The sequence below is a fragment of the Poecile atricapillus genome, chromosome 11, assembly GCF_030490865.1.
Source record: "Poecile atricapillus isolate bPoeAtr1 chromosome 11, bPoeAtr1.hap1, whole genome shotgun sequence".
Classification (NCBI taxonomy): domain Eukaryota; kingdom Metazoa; phylum Chordata; class Aves; order Passeriformes; family Paridae; genus Poecile; species Poecile atricapillus.
Window position 1 is genome coordinate 8,647,172 of NC_081259.1, and position 24,060 is coordinate 8,671,231.

At 44.4% G+C, this 24,060-nt stretch overlaps 1 protein-coding gene across 2 annotated transcripts in view; it reads left to right on the forward strand.

The window, feature by feature from the left end:
• Positions 1-24,060, forward strand: part of CEMIP (cell migration inducing hyaluronidase 1) — a 100,773-nt gene that overhangs the window by 67,445 nt on the left and 9,268 nt on the right. For both annotated transcript variants that reach the window (XM_058847106.1, XM_058847107.1), the window contains exons 12-21: positions 7,396-7,571; positions 8,167-8,376; positions 13,688-13,893; positions 15,733-15,802; positions 16,572-16,700; positions 17,402-17,487; positions 19,429-19,560; positions 21,457-21,492; positions 22,071-22,226; positions 23,754-23,934. In XM_058847106.1, the coding sequence (XP_058703089.1) occupies positions 7,396-7,571; positions 8,167-8,376; positions 13,688-13,893; positions 15,733-15,802; positions 16,572-16,700; positions 17,402-17,487; positions 19,429-19,560; positions 21,457-21,492; positions 22,071-22,226; positions 23,754-23,934 (1,382 nt within the window). The remainder of the gene's footprint in view (positions 1-7,395; positions 7,572-8,166; positions 8,377-13,687; positions 13,894-15,732; positions 15,803-16,571; positions 16,701-17,401; positions 17,488-19,428; positions 19,561-21,456; positions 21,493-22,070; positions 22,227-23,753; positions 23,935-24,060) is intronic.

The following is a 24,060-nucleotide window of genomic DNA, read 5'->3' on the forward strand; positions in this document are numbered from 1 at the left end:
ATGAAGTAATTTCCATCTGGCTGCTTTCCTAAGTTTTATATAACAAGAACTGTAATCTTACATTTTAGAAATACTGTTTTGTACTACTGAAGCTACTGATTCCCATTTACTGTGTCTCCAGAGAGTATTGCTTAGAGGTGATGTATTAACCAAACATTCTGAGCTGTCCTGAGCCTCTGCACTGGGGAGATGGAGAGGTAGGGTGCTGCCAGAGCCAGCCTCAGAAGGAGGAGTCTTTGTAGAGCTCCTGCAGTTTTCTTTTGTAGGTGACCAGCTCAAAAGCAAAATAAATTCATTTTGATTAATAGATTTTGTAGTCCATTGACTGTAGAAGGGCCTCTGGACACCGAATCCAATTAAGAAGCATAACCATGATGAAGCACAGACTATTACCAGCACGAGCATAAAACTGAAATCCAGAGTGGGAAATTTAATCTTCACTTGAGTCTGTGAAGTTGTCTTTCCCTTCTAGAACCTTGTTTTGGCACACTGATAAGCAGAGCATGGAAATAGCACATGAACTGCCCTTTATCTGAATAGATGTGGATTATTTTTCTTCTGTAATTTACAAAAGCAAACATTACTTTACAGTATAAAAGTCTGTAGTAGATGAGGCTGTCTTTCAGAAGCAGCATCTCCCTGGTGGTAAATCATGCCTGTGACTTTATCTTTGCCTGCACACTGGCTGTTGCTCTAGGCAGAGGTCTTGTCTGCATTTACAGTAAGACCTTTCTGAGAAACCATGAGGGTACTTGGAACATACAATGCACCAGGGAGTTCACTCAGTTCTCTGAAATGAACCACTTCAACACTATCTCTGATGCAACTTCTTCTGGAAGGTACCAATATACTTCCTTTAGCAGCTGCTTCCCCACAGAGCTTTGGCCATTCATTGTTGGAGATGTGCACTAGGCCAAGAAAAATGTTATTCACAGTCTGAGTGTATCATAGTCTTATGATTTCAAGTGTCTAGTGCTTTCAAAGAAGACACATTTCCAAGCTGAATATTTTTCTTGAGCAACTTTTGAGCTGTTGGACTCAGACTGGTATGATACAAGTCACATCATGAAGATGGTCTTGGAAGATCTCCAGTAAAAACAGAGATGGCATAGGAGTCTTGGCCTTCCCATAATCTAATGGATCTGTGGAATTCATGTAGTCACATTCATCTTCTGCAATTGTGACAGCTAGGTTAGTTTAAGGAAACAAATAATGGGTTAAAAACAACAAAAAGATTCATGTGAATTTCAAGTAAAGAAGCAGTGGAAACACTTGTTAAAGCAATTGTGCTCTTGGTCTCCAATTGCTCTTTAGGAGAATTAGGACATTCCTTTTATTACCACAAATGACATGAACACCAGGGCCAAAGTCTCTCCTTTCTTATATCCAGGCAACTCCACTGACGTCAATGGGATTTCACTGATTATATAAATCAAGGCAAAATTTAGTCCAGTTATAAAAATCACTTCCAACTTTCTTGTAACAAAAACACATTCACACTAGAAAACAAAATAATCTGCCTGAATCTAAGTTCAGTCTAGATGAAATAAAACGTGTCAAGGCTGAGGTGTCCCCTGCCTCCAGGAGCCAGGAGGTCCCTGAGCTGCTCGGTGCCTGGCCATGGTGTAACTCCATCCACTGCCCTGTGCCATGACGTGTAATTAGCCAGAACAAGGATCACTGGTGGCCCCTGGTCGTAGCACAGGTGAGCAGCCCTGGCACAGCCTGGCCTCCTGTCCCTGGGCCAGGCTTCTCTTTGGGTGGAGAAGAACATTCATCATTAATGTCTGCCTGCCTTTTGCTATGGAGGTAGGCAAGATTGCTTTCCTCCTCCTAAGAAAAGTCTTCCACACATACATTTATATACAGGGTCTCAGAGGGGTGTCATTTGTAATAAGTGAAAAGGCTTAATTTTCCTAAGAGGTTTAGTTCAGCAGCTGAGAACTCCAGTGCCCTGTGAAAGACAAATGATAAAACCATTCCTACCCATGATGATTTATTTCCCTTTTAATCTTTACATTTTTCCTTTCTATTTATTTTTAAAATGAAAGCTAAATGTCAGATCTGAACTACTTAAGAGTCTCTTTGTTATAAAAAAAGGCAGAAAACCTCTGCTTTGTGGGCAGCCAGTTTGGTGTGGCAGCCACTTGGCAAGGTTTAATATAATTTATGCTCTCATCGTTTAATAGTATTTTAATAGACATGGTTTAGCATATTGTGCCAAATAAGTCAAACTCATTAGTTAGCTCATGTCCTATTTATATTTGATACTTCCTGCTGAAACTCATACTTTCTTTACTGGCTAGAAATGGATCGATTAGAGCTTTTCAAAAGAACTTAAGGGAGTTAATACTCAATTGCCATCAGGTTCTAGGAGGATTTAGTTATTTAACTGTGGACATCTGCAAACCTCAGTGTAGAAAGTGAGGGAGGGCACACAGGCTCTGATCTTCTGCACTCTTTTACTGGAGTAACTGCCCTGATGTGAAAACTGTGGCTCCTATGGGTAAGTGTGGTTTGCATGAGGACCCAGACCTGCAGGTCCTGCTCCCAGTCAAATGGTCACTCACTTAAATGGAACTTTTTCCTCCACTTGCTTTCTTTGTTTAACTCTAGTTTGTTGGTTTTTTTTTTTGCTTGTCATTTTTGTGCCTAGATTATTTACACTGTGGGAACAGATTAAAACTGTTTGATCTTCCAGCTTCACAAGGTTTTGGGGAGGGCAGGGCAAAGGGAGGGAGGAGGGAGGGAGGAAGGAAGGAAGGGTTGTGTTGTTATGATAGAACTGGATAGTAGGAAAGATCAAGTATTTTGTCTAGTTTCCCTGGGAAACAAGTCTTATCTTCATCTGGGTTGCTCTGTATGAAGTTTCTACTAATGCTGATAAGTTTCACCATGGAACAGAAATGATGAAATGCTCTTTTGTGCTCCTATATGCTCTTGATAAAGGATGAAAAAAAGATTTGTGCCTGGCATAATTACTCCAATTATCCCACATACTGGTGAAGCTATGAATTCAAGCACACATCTCTTAAAATCCTGCTTATTGGGTTGCAAATATTAAAGAGATAAGGAGTTTACTGTGATCTTGTTCATGCAGAGAACTTTGAATTAAAAGGATAAATAAGTAGTAGACACAGCCTGTCAGCATTCATCTGGTGCTGTAAGGATGGGAGAATTTAGTCCACTTTCAAAATTCAGATATTTTCAGAGATTTAGGGTGTTCTGTTTAGAAGTTGGCATCATTTTGGCTGGAACTTGCCCAGAACTCTTCTTTTAAGGCAACCCTGGTGCTTGAGGGCAGGGCAGAAAATCATGTGAAACTGTCCTTTCTGACAGTCTTCCAGAGCTCCTTCTACCTTTGCACATTGCCTGGGAGCTGAGCTGTCAGAATCGCAATCAGGTTTACATAGAAGTCCATAAGGCTGGAGTTTGTGCCTGATTGCTGTACCTCTATTTGCTGAAAACTTATTTTTCCATGTAAAAGTTATGGATTGGAGGAATATTTGTTGATTAGGACATCAGGTTATACTGTGAGGCTCAAGGATCCAGCCAGCTCACCAAAACCATGCTGCGTTACAGGCCTGTGGCTCAGTGTTGCAACAGCAAACCCCATCAAGATAATTCAGAATAATGAGGATTTGAAAGATGCCGGTGTGAACATTTGTTTATTATTAAATATAAGCAACAGGGGCATTACCATCAGTGATGACAAGTGCTTGGCAAAAATGATAAATCTGTCAGATCTGGGCTGGCATCTGCAATGAGTAGAACTGACTTTAAAGATGCCATGAAGGATTCACTGTCAATGGATCACATGGGTTGAACAGACAAATTGTGTTTAGCATTTCCCTTAAAATCTTGATTAGGAAACATCAAATGAGACATCTTAATGAGACACTGGGTCTTACCCTAGAGAGCCCAAAGGAGAAAAGACTCTTTAGAGAAAAAAAATACTCCACTCCAGGAGAACTTTACTTTATAGCTTTACTTTATCTTCACCAAATCCAGACCTTCTAGTGTTGGTTTCACTTCTCAAAGGGAGATTTAGCAGTGTGGGCCATTTGGAGCCAAGGGATTTAGGAATGTATGGGTGTACCTGGGAGGGTTTTCTGAGAGATCTAGCTCACCAGATCTGAGCACCCTTCCGCATTTGCAGCAGTTTAAATTGTTTTAAAATCCCACCCTTCCCAGGTTTGATAAGGCCCAAGACCCAGGTTTTATGTTCACATGTGGCAGGTTTTCCTTTGTAGCATTTGGAGGAACCCTGCTTTGAATTGCTTTGTTGACATAAGCATGATCTTGATGAGTGGATCATCTATGTTTATTTTAATATATATTTCCTTTTAATAGTTACCTTGTCTTTACCAACAGCTGACTTCAGTAGTCACTGTCTTGAGTAACGAGCATGGAAATGTGCTCATATTTTGCTGAATCAAGACTTCCACCAGGCAAGCCCACACATTAGGGAAGTTTGCCCTGTAAATTCCCGTTGTGCTCTCTGGAGGCAGCGCTATGACACAGGCAGGGAGCTTCTCCTGCTCCATCACACGGGGCTGCTGTGGGGAGCGGGATCCGTGTCACTGCAAGGCCGTGTTTGGTTTAGATTAGAATATGGCACAAGCCTGGCAGGGCGGTCTCTGTCCATGAGGGATGCAGCAAACCCTAACCCAGAGGATGAGAAGGTGAATCAGTGGCCTCAGGGCTTTTTAGTGGTTGGGAAATCACAGCACTGGCTTTGCTGCTGAAGGAGCAACACGTTCCTCCCACTTTCAAAGCACAGGGTTGCCTTTTTAGTATCAAACCACTTCAGTGCCCGTTTGCAAAGCCCTGGCTGGGGCTTGCCCATGGTCAGTGCCCAGGGTCTCAGCTATCCTGGCTGCTCTCTGGGAAGGCTCCATGTGCCAGCTGTGAGCAGCAGCCAAATTTCAAACCTGTAGCTCTGCAGAGTGAGATGCTGCCATCCTCGTGTGAACTCCCTGAACTCACCACAGAGCAGACTCTTTTGTGGTTTTTTTTTTTCCTGCCCACCACCAAACACGCCCCAGGCAGCTCCCTGGCAGTGGCACGTGTCTGTAAATGCCCCTCACAGTGCTCCTGGTCCCATGGGAAGTGCCTGAGGTTGTAGTGCTGGTTCCCAGCAGTCGTTTACAGCACACAAGGGCTCCCATGCCAGGCTCAGTCTCCCACAAGCTTCTTTCAGCCCCTTTGCTGAAAGGAGCTTAAATTTCTGTCTGCCTTGAGAAGTGGTTTGTTTTTCAAAACTCTATTAAAGGAGCTATTATTCAAAATCCGCTTTTACTTTGGAAGGGGATTGCTTTCCGTCTCTCCTTTTATCTCCAAACATGTCAAATCAGCAAAAGCATGGAGTGAAAAACATGCACCCAAGAAGTTATATTTAGAAACTGGTTAGTCCGTATTTAACATTCCTGTCAGTGCTTACCCTGTTTTGCATGTCTGGACTGGTGTTAAATTAAATTAAATACATGCAAGCATGACATTTATTATTCTAGAGCTCATCACAGGAATAACAAAACTGCCTATCTAATTTCACTGCCACAAATCCTGGAGATGTGCCTTCAAATAGTATGTTCTTATGATTATCTAAAATTCTTCCTGCATTTCAGTAAATCAAGGAGAGGTCAGCTCTGGGGAAAACTGAAAAATATCAGCTTAAAAATAGTTCCATGAGGAGAAATTTTGCTCCTTTACAGACTCACTCTAGGCTCCAGCATGGAGAATCCTCATGTGGAGGATACTCACTGTAGTGGCTCTTTTTGTGTATGTGAATAAAGGAAGCAAAGCTGCTGGTTTTTGGATGGGTTCAGTCTGGTTTTGGCCACACACCTGATGAGGCTCACTGGCTGCAGGGCAACAGCACGGCCTGGGTAATGCCAGGACCCTCTGGGAAGACAATGGCAGAAGTGGGTGGGGTGCAAATCCAGGGTCCCTTGCAGCCCTTCACTTCTGAGATGAGTGTACAGCTCTTTGGCCATCACCTCTAGTTACAGAGAGTGTTTTCCACAAGATCAGATGATTTTGAAGGCAGAGGTGCCAAGGCAGAAGGCACATATTGTGGCGTGAACCCTATTCTACAACACAGCAGTCTCAGATAAGGGTGGAGCACTCATCCTTCCCAAATCCCATATTGCCATCAAACTACACTGCTTCCAGCTTCAGGAGAAGAGGGAGTGAATGGTGTTTGCTTATTTTTTTTTATACACTCAAAGCATCATGTTTTGGTTAAAAATAATATTGTTTCAGTGTTCAAAATCCTCCCCTTGACTTGGCACTTCTGCTTAAGCATAAAGTGCTCTGCAGCCATATCCAGGCTTCAGGCTTGCCATTTGTTTCTAATTAAGGATTTGAACGATTCCATGGAAATTAAATACATGCAAGTGTAGCATTCCTTAAAGTTCAGTGTTTACTTAAAGAGTTTATTACTTATTTTTACTGGAATAATACAGAATGGAGTCAGTAAGATAAACCTTTTCCCAGCTGACTTTTTTCTACAAAAACCTGCGGAAGGAAGGAGGTAGTAGGAATATGTTTGAATGAAATTACAGCAAAGAGATGCTTTGCTTTCTAGACATCCCCACTGCCTGGACTTCCCCTCTTTGTGGTCAGGCCAGGGAATGTTTTCTGTGCTTTTAACCCTTCCATGGAGGAGGGTGTGTGTGTAAGATGTTATGAGCAAGATGGCTTGGAAAAGGGAGGTAAAGGATGGAAGATCTCATTAACACCGGGGCAGGAGGAAGCCTTGGGGGTAAATTGGAGATGTGAGGATAGATCTAAAATGGAGAGGTTTGGGAGGACAGGGAGTTGGAAGTTTTACAGCCCATAAACTTGGTGAGCAGCTGTGATTGTCCCAAGCCACAATTCCCATGAGCCTTTCTGCCCACTCTGCTCCTTGCTTGCATCAACAGCCATGGTGTCAGCAGGATCTGATGCTTGCCTGAGAGTAGTGCTGTGGGTCTGAGCAGCTCCCCATGTCTTACTGTGGGACATGCTGTGCTAACCCTGGTGATTTAGGCTTTTCAGTAGCTGCATCATCAGGGATTTTTGGATTGGATGTTCATACACAGACTGTTGTAACCCAAAGTACGCAGTTCCTTTTCAAGGTAGGAAATGTGTTTTGTCTAACAGACTGTTGGTTTAACTCCCTGGAAAAATGAAGCAACCTAAGACCAAAAATCCCACTTCCTCCATTGCAAATGTCTCACCAAGACCTTGGGTGTCACCTGTGCTCCAGCCTTCTCTCCTTTGAGGTGTCAGCCAACAGTTTGTGCTGACTCGCTCGCTCCTTTCATTAGCAAGCCAGCCCCACCACAGGAAGCCCACGGGAAGCCAGCAGCATTGGCAGAGTAATCCTGAAACTGGATCTGGTTCCTTTAGGGAAAGCCACATACCTGCACGTTGGTGAGGTCGTCGATGGTGTCGACATGAGGGCAGAAGTGGGGCTGCTGAGCCGCAACGTCGTGGTGATGGGCGAGATGGAGCAGCAGTGCTATGAGTACAGCAACAAGTTGTGCTCCTTCTTCGATTTTGACACCTTTGGGGGACACATCAAGGTAAGGCTGGAGCCCTTTGCTTGTCCTTTCCTTCTCCCAGTCACACCTTCACATAACAAGGAAGCCAAGATGCAGGAAGGGAAAAATTCCTCATCAGGCATTGAGCAAAGAACCTCTCCCCACAGCGCAGCAGATCCACCCTCTGGCTGCTGCCTGTGCTTCGGCTTTGAAGTGCATTCATGCCCCTGCAGACATTGCTCAGCCAGTGAGGCTGATGATCAACACACCTGAGATAAAGTTTCCATGTCCCAATCCCAGTTTTCCCTAGATTTCTGGTGGTGCTTAGCCCAGGAAGTTCGATTTGAACCCAGCTGGCTGAAACCCACAGACAATGATAAATATAAATTGCTATCCTTCTAAAATTAAGTTAAATGTGTCTATGGCAGCAGTGGGGAAATTGAAGAGCAGTTCTGGTCTGTTTAGCCACCAAGCCCCTCTCTCCCTCGCCCTGCAGCCACACACTTCCCTCCACAGAGTAAATATTTCCAGCAGATACAGTGCAACCCTTCCTATGCCTGTGTTCCCTCTCCTTGCCCTCAAAAGTGGGAGAGTGTTTCTCTTGTGCGCTTCTTGACTGTTGTTTTTTGTTCTCCAGATTGGTCTTGATTTTAAGGCTACCCACATTGAAGGTCTAGAACTGAAATACATGGGCCAGCAGACAATGGGGCATTACCCAATTCATTTCCATATGGCTGGAGATGTGGATGAGAAAGGAGGCTACAACCCTCCAACATATGTGAAGGATACCTCCATCCACAACACCTTCTCCCGCTGTGTCACAGTCCATGGATCCAATGGTTTACTGGTAAGAAGTTCCAGTGTCTGCCTTAGAGATAATGGCAGCAGCAAAAAAACTTCCTCATAGCATGAGTAGAGCTTAATTATTGCAGAATTATGCGTTTTGATGTTAAAACCAATGCCTGACTCTTCCCACCCTGGATAAATAAGGAGTATCTCGACCTGCCATTGTGGCACTGGGGCTGTGTGTGACTCGGAGTGAGCAGAGCATTGTCTGGGTACTGCAGTGTCTGCAGACCAGCCCATCTCTAATGAGTGGTTGGATCTTTCTGTAGACAGTTTTCTATTTAAAGAGGATAATCAGAAGCTTTAAGTGTGCCTCATCTTTCCTGTAATAAAGGTTTAGGTTTGCAACGCCATACATAACATTAAGCACTCACAGAACAGTGATTTGCTTGAGTTGCACTCCATAACAAGAAGTCTTTTAGGATAAATCTCTAGAATGACTGGTGGTTACCAGACAAGTTACAGCACACCAGAGATGTCAAGGACATGTTGACATTCTCCCCAGATCTAGAGGTGCCTTTGTTTTTGGGGTAAGGGTGCTGGACCTGTTGTTTGTGAACAGAGGAGGACTTGTGGGTAATGGGATGGTTAGAGGCTGTCTTGGGCACAGTGATCACAAAATTATAGCAGTTTTCTATTCTTAGAGAAGTAAGGAGGGGTTCAGCAGAACAGCCCTGTATTTCCAGAGGGCAGAGTTTGGCCTGTTTGGGAACCTGCTTGACAGAGTCCCTTGAAAGGCAGGTCCTGAAGGGCAGAAGTGTCCAGGGGGACTGGATGATCTTCAAGAAGGAAATCTTAAAGATGCAGGACTTTTCTAGGCAAAGAACTCTTACCCAGTCAGTGAAATGGCAGTGTATTCCAAAAGGAAAAAGCGTATCCAAGCCCTGAAGAGGAGAATTTGTACTGTCAAGAGCCCTGCTGCTATATATAACAGAATTTTAAGAGGAAACATATCATTGGCAGGTGTAACCTGGATGGTCACTGTGCATTAGGAGTTCATACCTCTAGAAGTGCCAGCGTTGGAAGGGAGAGTCCCAGGCATAATTAAAATCCACAGAATCTGAACAAAGGGCACTTAAATTGCAGTTTCAGAAGCAGAGCAGCTTTTATCTGCTATTTATGAATCTGAGGTTTTGGGTTTGGCCTCTGTCCTTCTAAGTTTATAACATGATCTTGAAAACCGACCAAAATGACCATGCCTTCTGGATTAAAGAGACATTTTACTGTATAAATTATGTAAGTCATTCAGGGTCATGAGGTATTTGCCCAGCAGAGGGGCTTAATACACAATTAATGTGCAGGGTGGCAGGGCAGCATTGCAGGTTTCATTTGTCACACTGTGATGGGCTGTCACCAGTGGCACCATAAACATCCCCTGGCTGCACAGAGGCTGCACAGAGGCTGCACAGAGGCTGATGAGCTGCAGCTCTTCTGGATCCAATGTCAGATCTTCATTCCCTGTTGCCAAACCAAATGCCCAGAGCCTGGCATTTTTCTTATCAGTCAGATGGATGGGTTCATGCAGAGAATTTGGAAATAATTTTTTCTCTTGTGCTTTCTCTGGGCATCAACTGTGCCATGGGAGATCTGTGGTGTAGAAATCCACGTGCTCAGGCTTTTCCAGCCAAGATGGCAGAGTGAAATCTGGACAGGCTGATGTAGCTGATGAAAGCAACTTGATTCTCTTGCTGTTATTGAACAACCACAATGCCCTAAATGATCATACTTTGCCTCCATGACAAAGCACCCAAGAGAAATCTTAAAATTTAGGATATTAGTTAGTAAATATAACCCCTATTGATTTCAGTTTATCAAAATGTGTGAATATGAAGCTCTACCTATACTCGTTTTGTCTTGTTTTTTTAACCTCATCATTATTTCTGATGGCTGAAAGGAAAGCCCCAGTGAACTAAAGTAGTCTGATCAAGTTTGTTCAGTTACATCACAGAAAATGTGCTCCAGTGTTGCATCACTTAGGTGTTGTTCCATGGCTCTGATACACATCTGCAGTCAGCAGCTCCATGCCTTGATTCATCAGGTGATCCCACCACAATCTCCTCATCTGCATTCTGACTCTAATTTCCTTCCTTTCCTCTTCCTTCTCCCCCACATACATTCAAAGACACCCACAGTGGGCTCTGATGACTACAGCAGTTATTATCTACATTTCCCAGTTGCTTATCATCTTTTTACTTGGGCAGCACCACCTGTTTCTACGTGCAAGAGCACCATTCATGCAAATACAATGAGCTCTGTCTTTCCCCGGGTAGCATTCTTTCCCTCAGAGGTCAAGGTGATCCAAAGTGAACTTTGCTGAGGGAAAATTTGCCTTAATGATAATGAATTTTTGCACAAAACACACTTTGGCAATAACCATAAAAATTCTAACTGGACATTTTAACTTCAGCATAGGACAGCACTTAATGATGTCCTTAACATTAAGTTGTTGGTTTCAGAGGTGCTTCTTGCATGAGTGTTGTAGAGCACCTGTGCAAATGTTTTAATAAATGGGAGAGGGGCATCAGTTGTTTTTTACTGTCATTAAAGCAGGCAGGTAATTTACATACAGGCTCTCCTGCTTGCTTTGCTGCCACTTTTCTCATGTCACTTCATGGATACTCATAGCTACTGAAAAGTCTAGGAGAAAAGAGTATCCTGTTTTTTCTGATGACAGGTGTTTATCTGGGGGTCTGCACAGTCTGTTAGGAGTAGCTGTCTCAATGTTAGCTCACCTCATTGAAGGGTTATTCTGCACTTGCATGTAAATTTATGTTAGCTGAGGGGCACAGTGGGTCCTTCTGGAAACAAATCTTTAAAAGTGAGTTTCTCACCATAATTATTGTTTTAAAATGCAATAGTTACCCAATGTTTCTGCAATATATTGTCCAAAAAACCACCTAGTTACACCACTGCAATCCCAGGGATGAAACTTTGCTCTGATTCCCACCCTCTCCATTGGATCCCAGTGTGAAGGCTAAAGTAGAAGCAGCCACTGGGGAAGGGAATTAAATGGGGGTCAGTAAATAGTCTGGCAGGATTCAGGGGAGACCTGCACCTCATGGAATAAGAGGTTGTGCTAACAGCTTCAGTGGTATCTGCATTTACTAAGCCAGCTATTTTTCACAGCAATTGTTTTGCCAGGAAGGGCATTATCTGGCTCTAAATTACCCATGGTTAATGTAAGATTATGGACTATTAGCAAGGTTTTAATCAAAGAAAAATTGAATACATTAGAAGGATGATTTTGGAACAGGCATCTCGTTTGCTATCCAAGCATTTCAGTAGTGGGCTTGTGCATGGAAACAGACACAGGAAACAAGTTAGAGGAGACTGAGAGATGGGTTGTGGGGAAATTATTAATCAAAGAGAGGATGACAAATGCCTAAGGGACCAGATTCCTGGTTGCTAACTCCCTCTTGTTCTGTGGGCTTTCAGGGATGAATTAGGAGAACAGGCATCTGCTGGCTCTGAGCCTCTCTGCCAGTGCACAGTCCTTTCTCAGCCTGCTCCTGTTTTGTCTCACTGTTCTGGGAGATGTGATCCCCTGGGATAGCATTCCCCTGCTTTGCCCCAGCTGAGTCTGGTCACTGCGAGTTTCCATGTCCCTGTCCTGGTGCAGTGTTGCCAGCTGGGAAGATAAATGGCTGAAGTGGCAAACATTTCTCTAGGGAAAATGCTTCCATCATCTAATTGTCCCAACACCATTGCTTATGTGTCTTTTTGGTATTACTGTCCTGTGAGAGAAAGCTAATAGGATTCAGTGGCAGTTTCTGTGGAATTCAGACATCTCTGTGGTTAAAAGACTCCTTCTACATGTTGGAAACCTTCTTCTGAATGTTGCTCACTCCTGAAATGTTCTGTCCTGTAAGCCTTTATCGTAACAAGGCTGGGATAGTTCATTCTTCTGAGAGGATACAGTTTAGTACATATATTTTACACCTAAATAAAGAAGGCTAAACCTTGCAAAATCTATCATTTTATTAGGCCGGGGAAGTTAGCAGTGAATTTCAATGAGGTAGCTCAATGGAATGTACCATTTTGCAGATTATTTTAGCAGTGTTTAATTTACTGTGATGACTTGTGCTCAGAGATTTGAGTATTTACACTGGAGCATGGATGCTACATAACAGAAGTCTGCGTGGTTGTAAGCCAGTAATAGATTTGGCAATCAGCATGTTTGTTCTCATGTGAAAACATATTTGTAATCATTTCAACACTAATCCTGGGATTTTATTTGAAATTGGTGCTCCTTGCCCCAGGAATGAGGCATGAAGGTGACAAAGATGTCTCAAGGCTGTTTATAAAAGCAGTTCAAGCACTTGAATGCCCAAGCACTTGGTCTCTCAGTGACAGCATCATGAACAGATCTTCTCTCCAGGTTAATACTGTCCTTTGTCCCCTGACTGTTGCTGTTCCATCAGAAGCATTTCGAGGAACACATTTGTGGCAGGTTAACCTTCGCTAGGGAGGTTTCCTGAGTCCAAGGTGATTGTTGGATGGTGGCTGATGGGAATAGCAAGGAAAGAGCCCAGGAGATCCAGACCTTTCCGTTGTCAATGGGGATCTGAAATTAATTTTCTATGTGCCAGATATATGCACTGACAACTGATTTTCTGTGTGTCCAAGGGCTGTTGCTTCCCATCTTGTCCTATCCTTAGGCTTCAAACTCACATTCCTGCTCTCAGATCTTCCAGCAGTGTGAGTGAGGGGTGTGGTTCTGTCCAACCAACAGTGTCCCGATGTTAACAACATCCAAACCAAAACCAGAACAGCATTGATTAACACCAGCTGATTTGTCTCGGGGTCAAGCAAATCTTCTGTCAACAACTTGAAAAAAAAATATCAGGTCAAAAGCCAGCCTGTCTGGAAAACAACCTCCTACCTCTCTGATAGCCTGGAAAAATATTTTTTCATCTCAGCTGCATTTTTGTGTTGCATTTTATGTAGCTGCTCATGTAACTCCACATGAAGATGAATGAGCCCAGATGTGACTTGAACATCTAATTCCTCTCCTCATCTCCCACTCTGTGATTTTTCCAGCCTCATGCTAAGACAGTCTCCGATTTCACAGGCAAACAAAAGAATGGAATGAGCATTTCCTAGGTGATGACAAATTCTAATTAAGTGTTAGAGTTATTGCTTAGACTATAAGCTCTTAAGGGCTGAGAGGGATCTTGCTTTTGGTTTTGGTTATAGATCCTGAGTTCAAAAGGGTACTGAGGCTCCTATGTGCCATCACACTAAAGTTTGTTCTAATTGTGCAGTGGCTGAAGCATAAAACGTTAACACTGCCCTTTGTTTTGTTCATGCAGGTGAAGGATGTGGTGGGTTATGATGCTCTGGGCCATTGTTTTTTCACGGAGGATGGACCAGAAGAGCGCAACACGTTTGACCATTGCCTTGGGCTGCTGGTTAAACCCAGCACCCTGCTCCCCTCCGACCGAGACAGCAGGATGTGCAAGCTGATCACAGAGGGAGCTTACCCAGGGTACATCCCTAAGCCCAGGCAGGACTGTAGGTGAGTGGGAGCCTTCCTCTTCTCTTCTCTTCCTTCTCCTTGCAGGATTTAGCCATAACAGACAGCATTCTATGTATGTGATTGAGTAGACATCTGTAGGGGTCTGGGCTGGGCTCTCCCACATTTGGGAGAGCAGTTTCCCTGCGGTTTTTATCCTTGTGCTATTCAGATGCCTACAGACCTAGGGTATAATTCTCCCACCTAAAATATTGTAAATCTTTCTTTCAAAGTGTGCAGCCCTGCCTTGCGGAGTCCTGAACCTGATGGGTCAGCAGAAAGTTCCCGAGTTCAGGCCATGATATGACATTGGTACTCATCTGAAATAGTAACTGATTTTGAAAAGATTTCAGTATCATCCATTTTGTCCTCAGAAGAAACTGAGGTTTTGTTCAAACAAAGATATTTTTAACTTTTTAGTTTGGCAAGGGAGAGAGAGGAATTAATGCAATTTTTCACATCTGTGTTTGTTTATAAAGTACACCTAATGTCCCCGTTTTTAAAATGAGGGTTATTTAGCCATTGTGTTCATTTTCCACTGATAATTCATTTAATAGGCATAGGGACATATATTGTGGGTCATTTTGAAGACTGTTACACAAATGAGCCCTTCCTAATGGAAAAGTGTTATGGTACTTTGATCTGCCCTGTCTTCCTTTATAAAAGAATTCAAGGTCTGATCAGAAAAACAGCTCAGCTTGTTTAGCACTGGGCTTATCCAGCCTGGAAGTGCACGAGTACACCAACACTAATCCCAGAGCAGGGACAGGGGATGAGCACCAGCTGTGGCTCCATCAGCTCGGGAGAGGCAGGCAGGGAGCTGCTGCTAGGAATTAAAACAACAGGATTGTGCCAAATGACACCGTAACCTGCCCAATTCTTGTGGCTCTGAAGAATGGGATTAGGATGAAAGGCAGGTCACTGTGGAAATACACTGTCCTTGCCCTTCCCTACGCAGCAGGAGGTGGTCTATAAATAATCCAAATTTGTTTATTTCTAGGCCAGTCCCATGCCCAAAATAGAAAAATTTTGCTATGTTTTCATGATAAAGTCAGACAAACGGAAATGCATCAGCAAAATCAGTTGGCCTAAAGCCCTGTGAAGTCCCTCATACCAAGAGTAAAATAGACATAAAGGTTCCATAGGTTCCTATCCTGCAGAAGGGCAAATCTCACCCAGCAAATTTAGGGGCCAGTCTGCTGGCTGTAAGTGCTGGATGTTTCCTGTGCCTGTTGGTTAATGAGTCCTGTATGTCACAGGATGAACAATGATGGATGGATTGATCTGTCCTCTTTGATGGGAATCTTTCAATTAAGTGTCTTTTATGTGCATTAGACAAATGGAATGCTTTTGTCCCAAAAGAAATGTGCAGGAGGGTGGGAGCAAATAAAGTTAATCAATCACAGCAGCAGCAGGAAAAGGCAGGTACAGGGGTACACTTGGAAAGCCCTTAATAGGCAATTCATTGGGTTCCTTGGTTAAATGAGTCTCTAATGAACCCAAGGGCTTATGTGGGGGCAAAGTTCTGTGACATGTGCAACAACATATTTACCTTATCATAAAACATGATTGACATCTGACAGCTTCATAGCAGGCTTGGAATCCCAGTCGAAATTCCTCATTTAATACTTGGTGTTTTAAAAGATAAGGCCACGTTCTCTGTCAAACCACAGAGGACATGAGGTATGAGAAGAGAAAGAAAAAACACATTCCTCTTGCCCCTAGGCAGGACTCCTTATCTGGGGAGGTATCAGCCCTTGACTGCACTGGGGGAGTTTATGGGTGACTGGTGTGTGCTCAAAGTGTCATTTTTGTGTTATTCTTTGTTTTCCTGACCTGCAGTGCTGTATCCACCTTCTGGATAGCCAACCCACACAACAACCTTATAAACTGTGCAGCTGCTGGATCTGAAGTGAGTGCACAAGTTTCTTATTTGGTAACAGCTCAGGCCAGAGACAGCCGTGCAAGGCTAAGGGAGGCTCTCACTGGAATAAAACCTGCTTTTGTGACACAGACATTTTTGAAGCTGCTTGATTGAGACACACATTAATGTGGTTGGTGTCACCAATAAAAATAATGGTTTTCCTTTTGCTCCACACTTCTTGTCACTTGCTGTTTCTAGAACTGGATTTAACAAAATTCCACAGTGTGCAGCCTGAATAAATTAAATAAATGTGACTGTGGAGTCACAGAGAAGCTTTTGGCAATTATATTGTTGATTGCAGTACAGTAATGGTGTCCTGAAATTTCAGTCAGCCCTAACGCTAATTCCACAGGCATTTTTGGTCACATCAGGAGCCCTTATTGTCCTGAGACATAAAAACAAGAAAATCAAGCCTCAAGCAGAGAGATGTGGGCTTTCCAAGGCTTCCAAACCTTGAGTACCTATATTAGGACTCCTTGATACATACTTAGGCAACTAAATAAAAATTATTTGATTTTTAAGTTTGGAAAGTCTCACTTCTGCTTCAGTATTGAAGCCAAAACTTAACCTAAGGCACCCTGAAGATCAGAAGGGTGAATGTCAATGTTCATGTGCGTTAAGCTCTTTGCTTCAGAGCATTGCACACAACGGCTGTGATTTGTCCTGAAATCTCCTGGCATTCGTCTCGTGGCTTTGCTGAGCTCTCCTGGGGCTAGTGCAGACCAGCAAAGTCTCAGATGTCCCTTGTCTCTCTCAGGAAACAGGCTTTTGGTTTGTCCTGCACCACGTGCCGACAGGCCCCTCGGCAGGCATGTATTCCCCTGGCTACTCCGAGCACATGCCGATGGGGAAATTCTCCAACAACCGCGCGCATTCCAACTACCGGGTGAGTCTGCACGCAACGGGAACGCTGCCCTTGGAACAAACACCATCCCCTCGCTCAGCTCCCCGGGCCTGCAAGCTATTACTGCCTGGGCTTTCTGCTCCACTCCACTCCTGCACGCTTGTTTGTGTCTGCAGATAAGGCAGCTCGTGGGCTGGCACGGGAGCGCTCGGAGCCAGCCAGCACCTGCTCCGCTTGGCTCTTGGGCATCCAGAGCGCCTCTCCCCTCTGCTCAGGCTGCTGCCTTGCCTCTGTGCTCCTGAAATACTGCCTCCAGGAGCATCTGCTGGCAGCTTGTCTAATTATACACCTCAGCTGCCAATGCTGGCAATTAACTGAACAGCTTCTAGAGGGGTAAATACTGCTGCGTGTCTAATCGCCTTCTCTGCTTATTTACTCCTTAGCGTGCCATGTTGTGGGGCTGTGTGTTACTGAGGGCTTTAGAGTGAAGCAGAAGGTTTAGGTGCATGGGAATACATGCAGTTATGAGAAAAGTGCAGCTTTGGAAATTTGCAGCAGTTTTGGGGGTTATATGCGAGTCTGGGTAGTCCTGGCAGCCCTCTGTTTCACTTGTTATTAACAGAAGCTGTTCTTAGCATCATGTGGGTGACTTGGGCTTAGAACAATTGTAGCTAGAGTCTGGAGATGAAAAGAGCTGTAAAATTTATAAATACTGTGGTAACTGCATTTCTGTTTTACTTTAGGCTGGAATGATCATCGATAATGGTGTTAAAACCACCCCAGCCTCTGCCAAGGACAAAAGACCTATCCTGACACTGATTTCTGGGAGGTAAAGTGTTTTGCATAGTTTGATTTGGAAAAGACTTCTCCAAAACACTGACTGAAAGCTATGAAATTGCCCCAAGGCAGTTCACAAGAATCATTGCAAAGCCCTTGGGGTGGCTCTTTTTGAGGAAAGGTCTTCACTTAGATACACTTTGCCATTTCTGACTTCATCCCTTCATTCTCTTTTATAAGGGACCCTCAACACCCACACCCTTCTGGTTTCATCCTCGTTCTTCAGCTCTGAGCTAAGCTGGCGTGGATATTACATCTGCTCTAGGGTGTTCCATTGATGTTTGAATTTTTTAGATAAGAAAATTCACTGCCTGGTCAACAGCCCCTCTGGGTAGAATTTACTGCAAAAGTTTCTTAGGAATAAGAAATTTAAGTATTTCTTGGGAATGTTATTGATTTTGTTAATTCTTTCAGAATCTGCTTGAACAGGGAGTACTTATGTGATAATATATATAATATATATAAAATAGCTGCAGGGAAGCCTGCTCTTGGGAGCCTGATGCTGCTTCTCCATGCAGCTGAACACGTGCCTTGAGGAACTGCCTGCTGCCACAGGAGCAGTTAGTGGTTACAAAAGGCAATTTCTCCCTTGCCATACAAGGGCAGGAATGGCCCTTGGAAGCCAAACAACTCATACTGCAGTCTTGGTTGTGCTCAGGGATTAGCCACCAGCATAAACTGCATCTCAGATAATTTCTTCCATTTACCACTTTTCATGTGTCAAGGCTGAACTGAATAAATGACTAAAGTTGGGCTGGCTGGAGCAAATTGTGAGCTAGGCTGGACAGTGACAGAGTTGGAGAGATTATTCTGCATTCAGTTACAGCATTAAATGTCCAAGTCAGATTCCGGACCCTGTAGTGTTCCTGCAGTTATCATGGATGTGAATGAAATTGGAATTAATCTCAAAATATCTGTACTTAACAATGCCTGGGGAATTCACAAGAGCTGATACTAAATCTGTCTCTGAAAGTAAATTCACAGTGATGAGGCTGCCAAAGCAATATTCATTTATTGGAACCCTATCAGCCTGATGCTCAGTTTTAGATTGATATGATGGCTTATTAAGCAAAGCAAAGTGCTATTGAATATCTGTTAGCAATTTGACAGCTTGGCCTCGCTATCCATGGCGAGGAATGAATTTTAATCTCTGGACCATCCGTTGCTGGCACTGAGTTGGATACTCATCTGTCAGGTTTTCTAAGCAGTGTAGAGTGATGGAGGATGCTCCTCCAACAGCAGAAAGGAGCGTGGTGCCTCAGGACAGGGTAAGTGACAGCCAAGCTCAGCATCACCTTGCTCAGATCCTGTGGCCCAAGCAGTAGCTGTCAGGGAGCAGCTGAGGGCACACTTTGCTGCAGTTTCTACTTCTGTCTGTTTTTTTTTCACCAAATCAGGCCAATATTTCATCATACTGAGAACTTCAGGGTTAATAAATCTTGTACGTGTGTCCTGTGTAGTGGGAGTAGTGAAGGACATACTCTCAGCCCCTCTCCAAGATTCTTTAATTCCTTTCCACAGCAAGAAAAATTTGGCAGTGGTACTCATGGCCACAGTATAGCCAGAGTTAGGAGATAAGAATGCTCAAAAGGGAAAACAAAAGGATATTTATCTAAATAACAGGAACATGCTAAAGGATAGCAGTCAGGGATTAAAAAAATATCTGGAACTTTTGGGAGCAATAATAAACTTTCCATGGTTTCAGCAATATATCAGCAATACAATACCGGAAAGGTGAAAGGAAACTTGGAGCAGGTCATTAGAACTGCCTTGCCTGGACCTTCCTTCCCTTGGCAGCTGGGTCTGGCCATCACAGCTTGAGCAGACACGCTACGTGGATGGACTGTGGTCCCAAAGCTGTTCCTGAGTTCCCATAAACCAGAGGTTTAGCAGCACCATGCAGGCAACCTTTCCTCTCTCCTTCTGCTTGCAGGTACAGCCCACACAAGGATGCTGATCCTTTGAAGCCCAGGGAACCTGCAATAATTGAGCGTTTTATTGCCTACAAGAATCAGGATCACGGGGCCTGGCTGCGAGGTGGAGATGTGTGGCTGGACAACTGCCAGTGAGTTTTGCCTTATTTCAACTCTCAGAGTTCAGCCTGGTGTTTATGGCAAGCATAGCTGTGGTTCAGACTATTTATATCGCTTTGCACCTTTCATATGGCCAAGATTGAAATGAAGATGAAATGCTAAGCCACCACAGGCATTATTTTACACAAACCTGCTTTGTCTGAGCCGAGGATCCCTCAGGTTGTTCCTCTATGTGATTATGACCAGCATTCATAAATGGTCGCAATACACACACACAGGGACACACAGAAGCAAAAAACTAAAACTAAAACCTATTTTTTTTTTTTTTTTTTTAACATGAAAAATGAGGTGCTTTGAAAAGAAAACAGTGAAGTGCACCTCCTTTCCTGGCTCAGCCTGGTCACAGATCAGTTTTATGTGGTTCAATGTAATGCTGAATAAGCAGGTACTGATGAAGCAGACATAAAACTATGCATCACAACAGCAAGGGAGAGAGTCTGGGCAAGTGCAGGTTGTACTCTTTGAAGGCCATTTCCTGCACTGGCCAGAGCAGATATTTGTTTTGCACTTGAAAACAGATGATCTGCTGCAGTTTCTGTTTCTGAGCCAGGCTCCCAATATCAATCCTAACGAAGTGGAGAAAAAGGAAGAAGCCCCTTTACGGGCATATTGTGATAGCCCTGTGGGAATGGCTGCCACGCTGATACCTGCTCCAATTCCCAGCTAGAGCTGCCTTGCCTTTGAGTGACCCAAACCTCTCAAAGCAACCAGTGGGATAAGCTGGCAATGGTGACCTGCTGAGAATGGGGCTGTAGCACAACACTCAGAAATGTCATATTGAGCAATAGAGTTTGTGTTTGTTAATGACCCACAGGAATCCACCCCGCTCCACGGCCAGCAAGTGTTGTCCTCACAGATCCCCCTCGGGTCACTGGGACATTTGCATTGCTGATGGAGCAAAGGCAGTGTGTGGAGGGTGATAAAACACCAAATGCTTTATGAGTTTCCAGCAGCAAATCTCTGAGCGTGTGTGAATTGGAGGAAGCAGCCATCAAACTGTAATTGTCTTTATAGCCAGAGCCATTTCCATTTCTATTGCTACAGAAAGACTTATGTATGCCATTAACAGGGCCAGCGTTAATGTGGCCTGCAGGGAGGCAGGGGTCGATCGGGTGGGAAGGGCTGCCACCTACAGACAGCAGCACAGTGAGGGGATCTGCTCCCAAACCACTGCCAGCACCAGTGACGGACGTGGGAAGTGATGCCGGCGTGAAGACACCATCAATACTGACTCAAACTATCAGTTAATTGTAGCATTTCCCTAAGCAGGAGTCAAGTACCAACATCTGTGATTTATCTTACCTTGAAATTTCAGCAAAATAGAAAGATATTCAATTTTTTGTTTTTATTTTTAATAAGGAAGCTCTGATTTCTGTATTCCTGTAGAGGAAAGAAAAAACAAACTGCTTTTTTTTTATCCATTGCAAAGCTCTTTTGTGGAAGCAGTTTGTGAAGCATGAAGACATGGAAGCACAGTGTGTAAGGCAAAGCACCATTAAATAATAAGAGCTGGTTAGAGTGGGAGATAAGCATGATTTTTTATCTACCAGAGAAAAGTGTGTGATCATTAGACAAAGAGAAAAGCTTTATCAGGCAAGTAAACTATGGCTAGCAATCCCCATCTTAACCCCAGCGGGAGCAATCAGGTGTGTGTCTGCTGCTTCATGTGATCTGCATATTCTGCAAGATGTGCCAAAAGAGATCTTCTAAAACTGGACAGGGAACAAGTCTGGAAAAACCCGAGTTTCCCCTGAGCACTGTACAGTAATTAATCCCTGCTTTCCTCCCCTAGTTTGCTTGTTATAGTTTGACGTGATAAACCAAAGCAACCCCAAATCTCTTCTAACACATCTCTCTTCTCTTGGCAGGTTTGCTGACAATGGCATCGGCCTGACCTTGGCGAGGTGAGTGTGGCACAGGCTATGGCAGCCTCGGCACAGTGGTGGGGCTGGCTGTGAGCACTCCTTTCACCTCACACCGAGTGTGAGCACTCCTTTCACCTCACACCGGGTGTGAGCACTCCTTTCACCTCACACTGAGTGTGAGCACTCCTTTCACCTCACACTGAGTGTGAGCAGCCCTTTCACCTCACATTGAGTGTGAGCAGCCCTTTCACCTCACACCGGGTGTGAGCACTCCTTTCACTTCACACCGGGTGTGAGCACTCCTTTCACCTCACACTGAGTGTGAGCACTCCTTTCACCTCACACCGAGTGTGAGCACTCCTTTCACCTCACACCGAGTGTGAGCACTCCTTTCACCTCACACTGAGTGTGAGCACTCCTTTCACCTCACACCGGGTGTGAGCACTCCTTTCACCTCACACCGGGTGTGAGCACTCCTTTCACCTCACACTGAGTGTGAGCACTCCTTTCACCTCACACCGGGTGTGAGCACTCCTTTCACCTCACACTGAGTGAGCACTCCTTTCACCTCACATTGGGTGTGAGCAGCCCTTTCACCTCCAGCCCTTTCTCCTCAGTGGTGGGACCTTCCCTCATGATGACGGCTCGAAGCAGGAAATCAAGAACAGCCTGTTTGTCGGTGAGAGTGGGAACCTGGGCACTGAGACCATGGACAACGAGATCTGGGGGCCTGGAGGTCTGGATCACAGGGGGAGGACCCTGCCCATCGGCCCGTAAGTTGAGCTCAGCACACCAAAGCACTCACGGTTCCCGCTCCCAGCACAAACTCCAGCCCAGTGTGCTTTCCTCAGCGCTGTTCAGTTTAATAACCATTACACAGAAAGGATTTCATTTCATGTCTCCCAATCCCAGAGCCTTCACTGTGCAGCTGCTGCTGGCAGGTACATCCTTGCAGGCTGCCAAGACAGATCAAGCTCCTCTTTCCTTCCCCCTCCCCTTTGCAAGGGGATTTGAGAGGACAGCAAGAGCACTCTGTGCTAGCAGGGCACCGCTGTACATGTGATCAGCAGTGCTGAGCAATGAGCTGAGCTCCCTCAGCTGCCAGGAAGGCTCATGGAAGCCCCTTCCTGGGCTTGTCATGGGAGTGCTCAGTGCTGCTGTTACTGGTGCTCCTGCAAAGGACTTTGATGCCTTTGTTAAGCAGTTTTGAAATGGCCAGTGAACTTCATGTGTGGCCTCTTCCTAGACCTTAGTACTTTGGATTGGTTTGCAAGTGCAGTGTTTTTGCTTCCTAAAAACAGTTACTCACACAGTAGCCCCACAGTAAGCAAACAGCTCAGCTGGTGCTTTTCTGCCATATTGCAGGCCTCAATTTTGCTGTCAACAGTGATGCTGGAGACTTATTATAAACTATACCAATAATGAAAACCCATTCTGCTATGATTCTCCTAATATCCTTTACACACACACACACACACACACACACACACACACACGCACATATATATATAAATATGTGGACGTATTTCATATTGGATGTGGTATGCAGAAACTCAGAACAAATGCACTGGAAGAGGCAGGAATTCTCTAAGGGGTCAAATGAGGAAGGGATCAAATTTATTTATCATAAGTGAAATTTGAAATGTCTTATCTTAGCCTCTTAAAGACCTTAAGCATCTTGTTATTTTAATTGGTGTGAAAAGTGTCTGCTTTACCTTGCAGATGATATCAGAAAAGGCTGATAAAGACTAATTAATCTGCCCCTTCAACCCTTCTTAGGTCTATGATTATAGGACCTTTCCTTGTTTTCAAAAACAATTGTTTTTTTATTGCAGTTGATCTGCAATGCTTCTCTCCAAATCCCTTTGAAAGATGTGGTGGGACTTCTTTTAGCCCTGCCTTTACTCAGCCCAAGGAGTCTGCACAGCTCTGCTGAGTTTCAGGTTTCACTGCTGCAGAACTCATTTCTGATGGCAAACATGAATTTATTCATCTTTAGGTCAGTCCTTTGCCATTGCTGTTACTTCCTTCCCTGAGGAAGTACAGACTAAATAAAGATGATCTGTTCAACATGAGAGAACTTGAGCTGAACTTGCAAGGATAAGAGGACTTTACAGAGCTGAAAAGAAAGGAAATCCCTTCTCTTCCAAAGCAGGAACTTAGGAGTCATCCTATGGGCTGCAAGAAATGAAAGCAGCCACGAAACAAGCACTGTGGGACTGTGCGTGTCTAGAATGCACCTTCTCCTGATGCTAACGTGTCATGACCAAGTCTCTCTGTCTCCTCTGAATGTATTTTAGGGATTTTCCCATCCGAGGGATTCAGTTCTACGATGGGCCCATCAACATCCAGAACTGCACGTTCCGCAAGTTCGCGGCGCTGGACGGGCGGCACACGAGTGCCCTCGCCTTCCGCCTCAACAACGCCTGGCAGAGCTGCCCCAACAACAACGTCACCGGCATCCGCTTCGAAGACGTCCCCGTGAGTCACCTTTCCCAGAAAGCCAGTTAAGCCTTGGAATTGGGGTTGTGGGCAAAAAGGAGAAAATGTAAGGTCTTGCTGATTGCCTTTGCCAGAAGTCTAACAACAGAAAGAAAGAGGAAATGC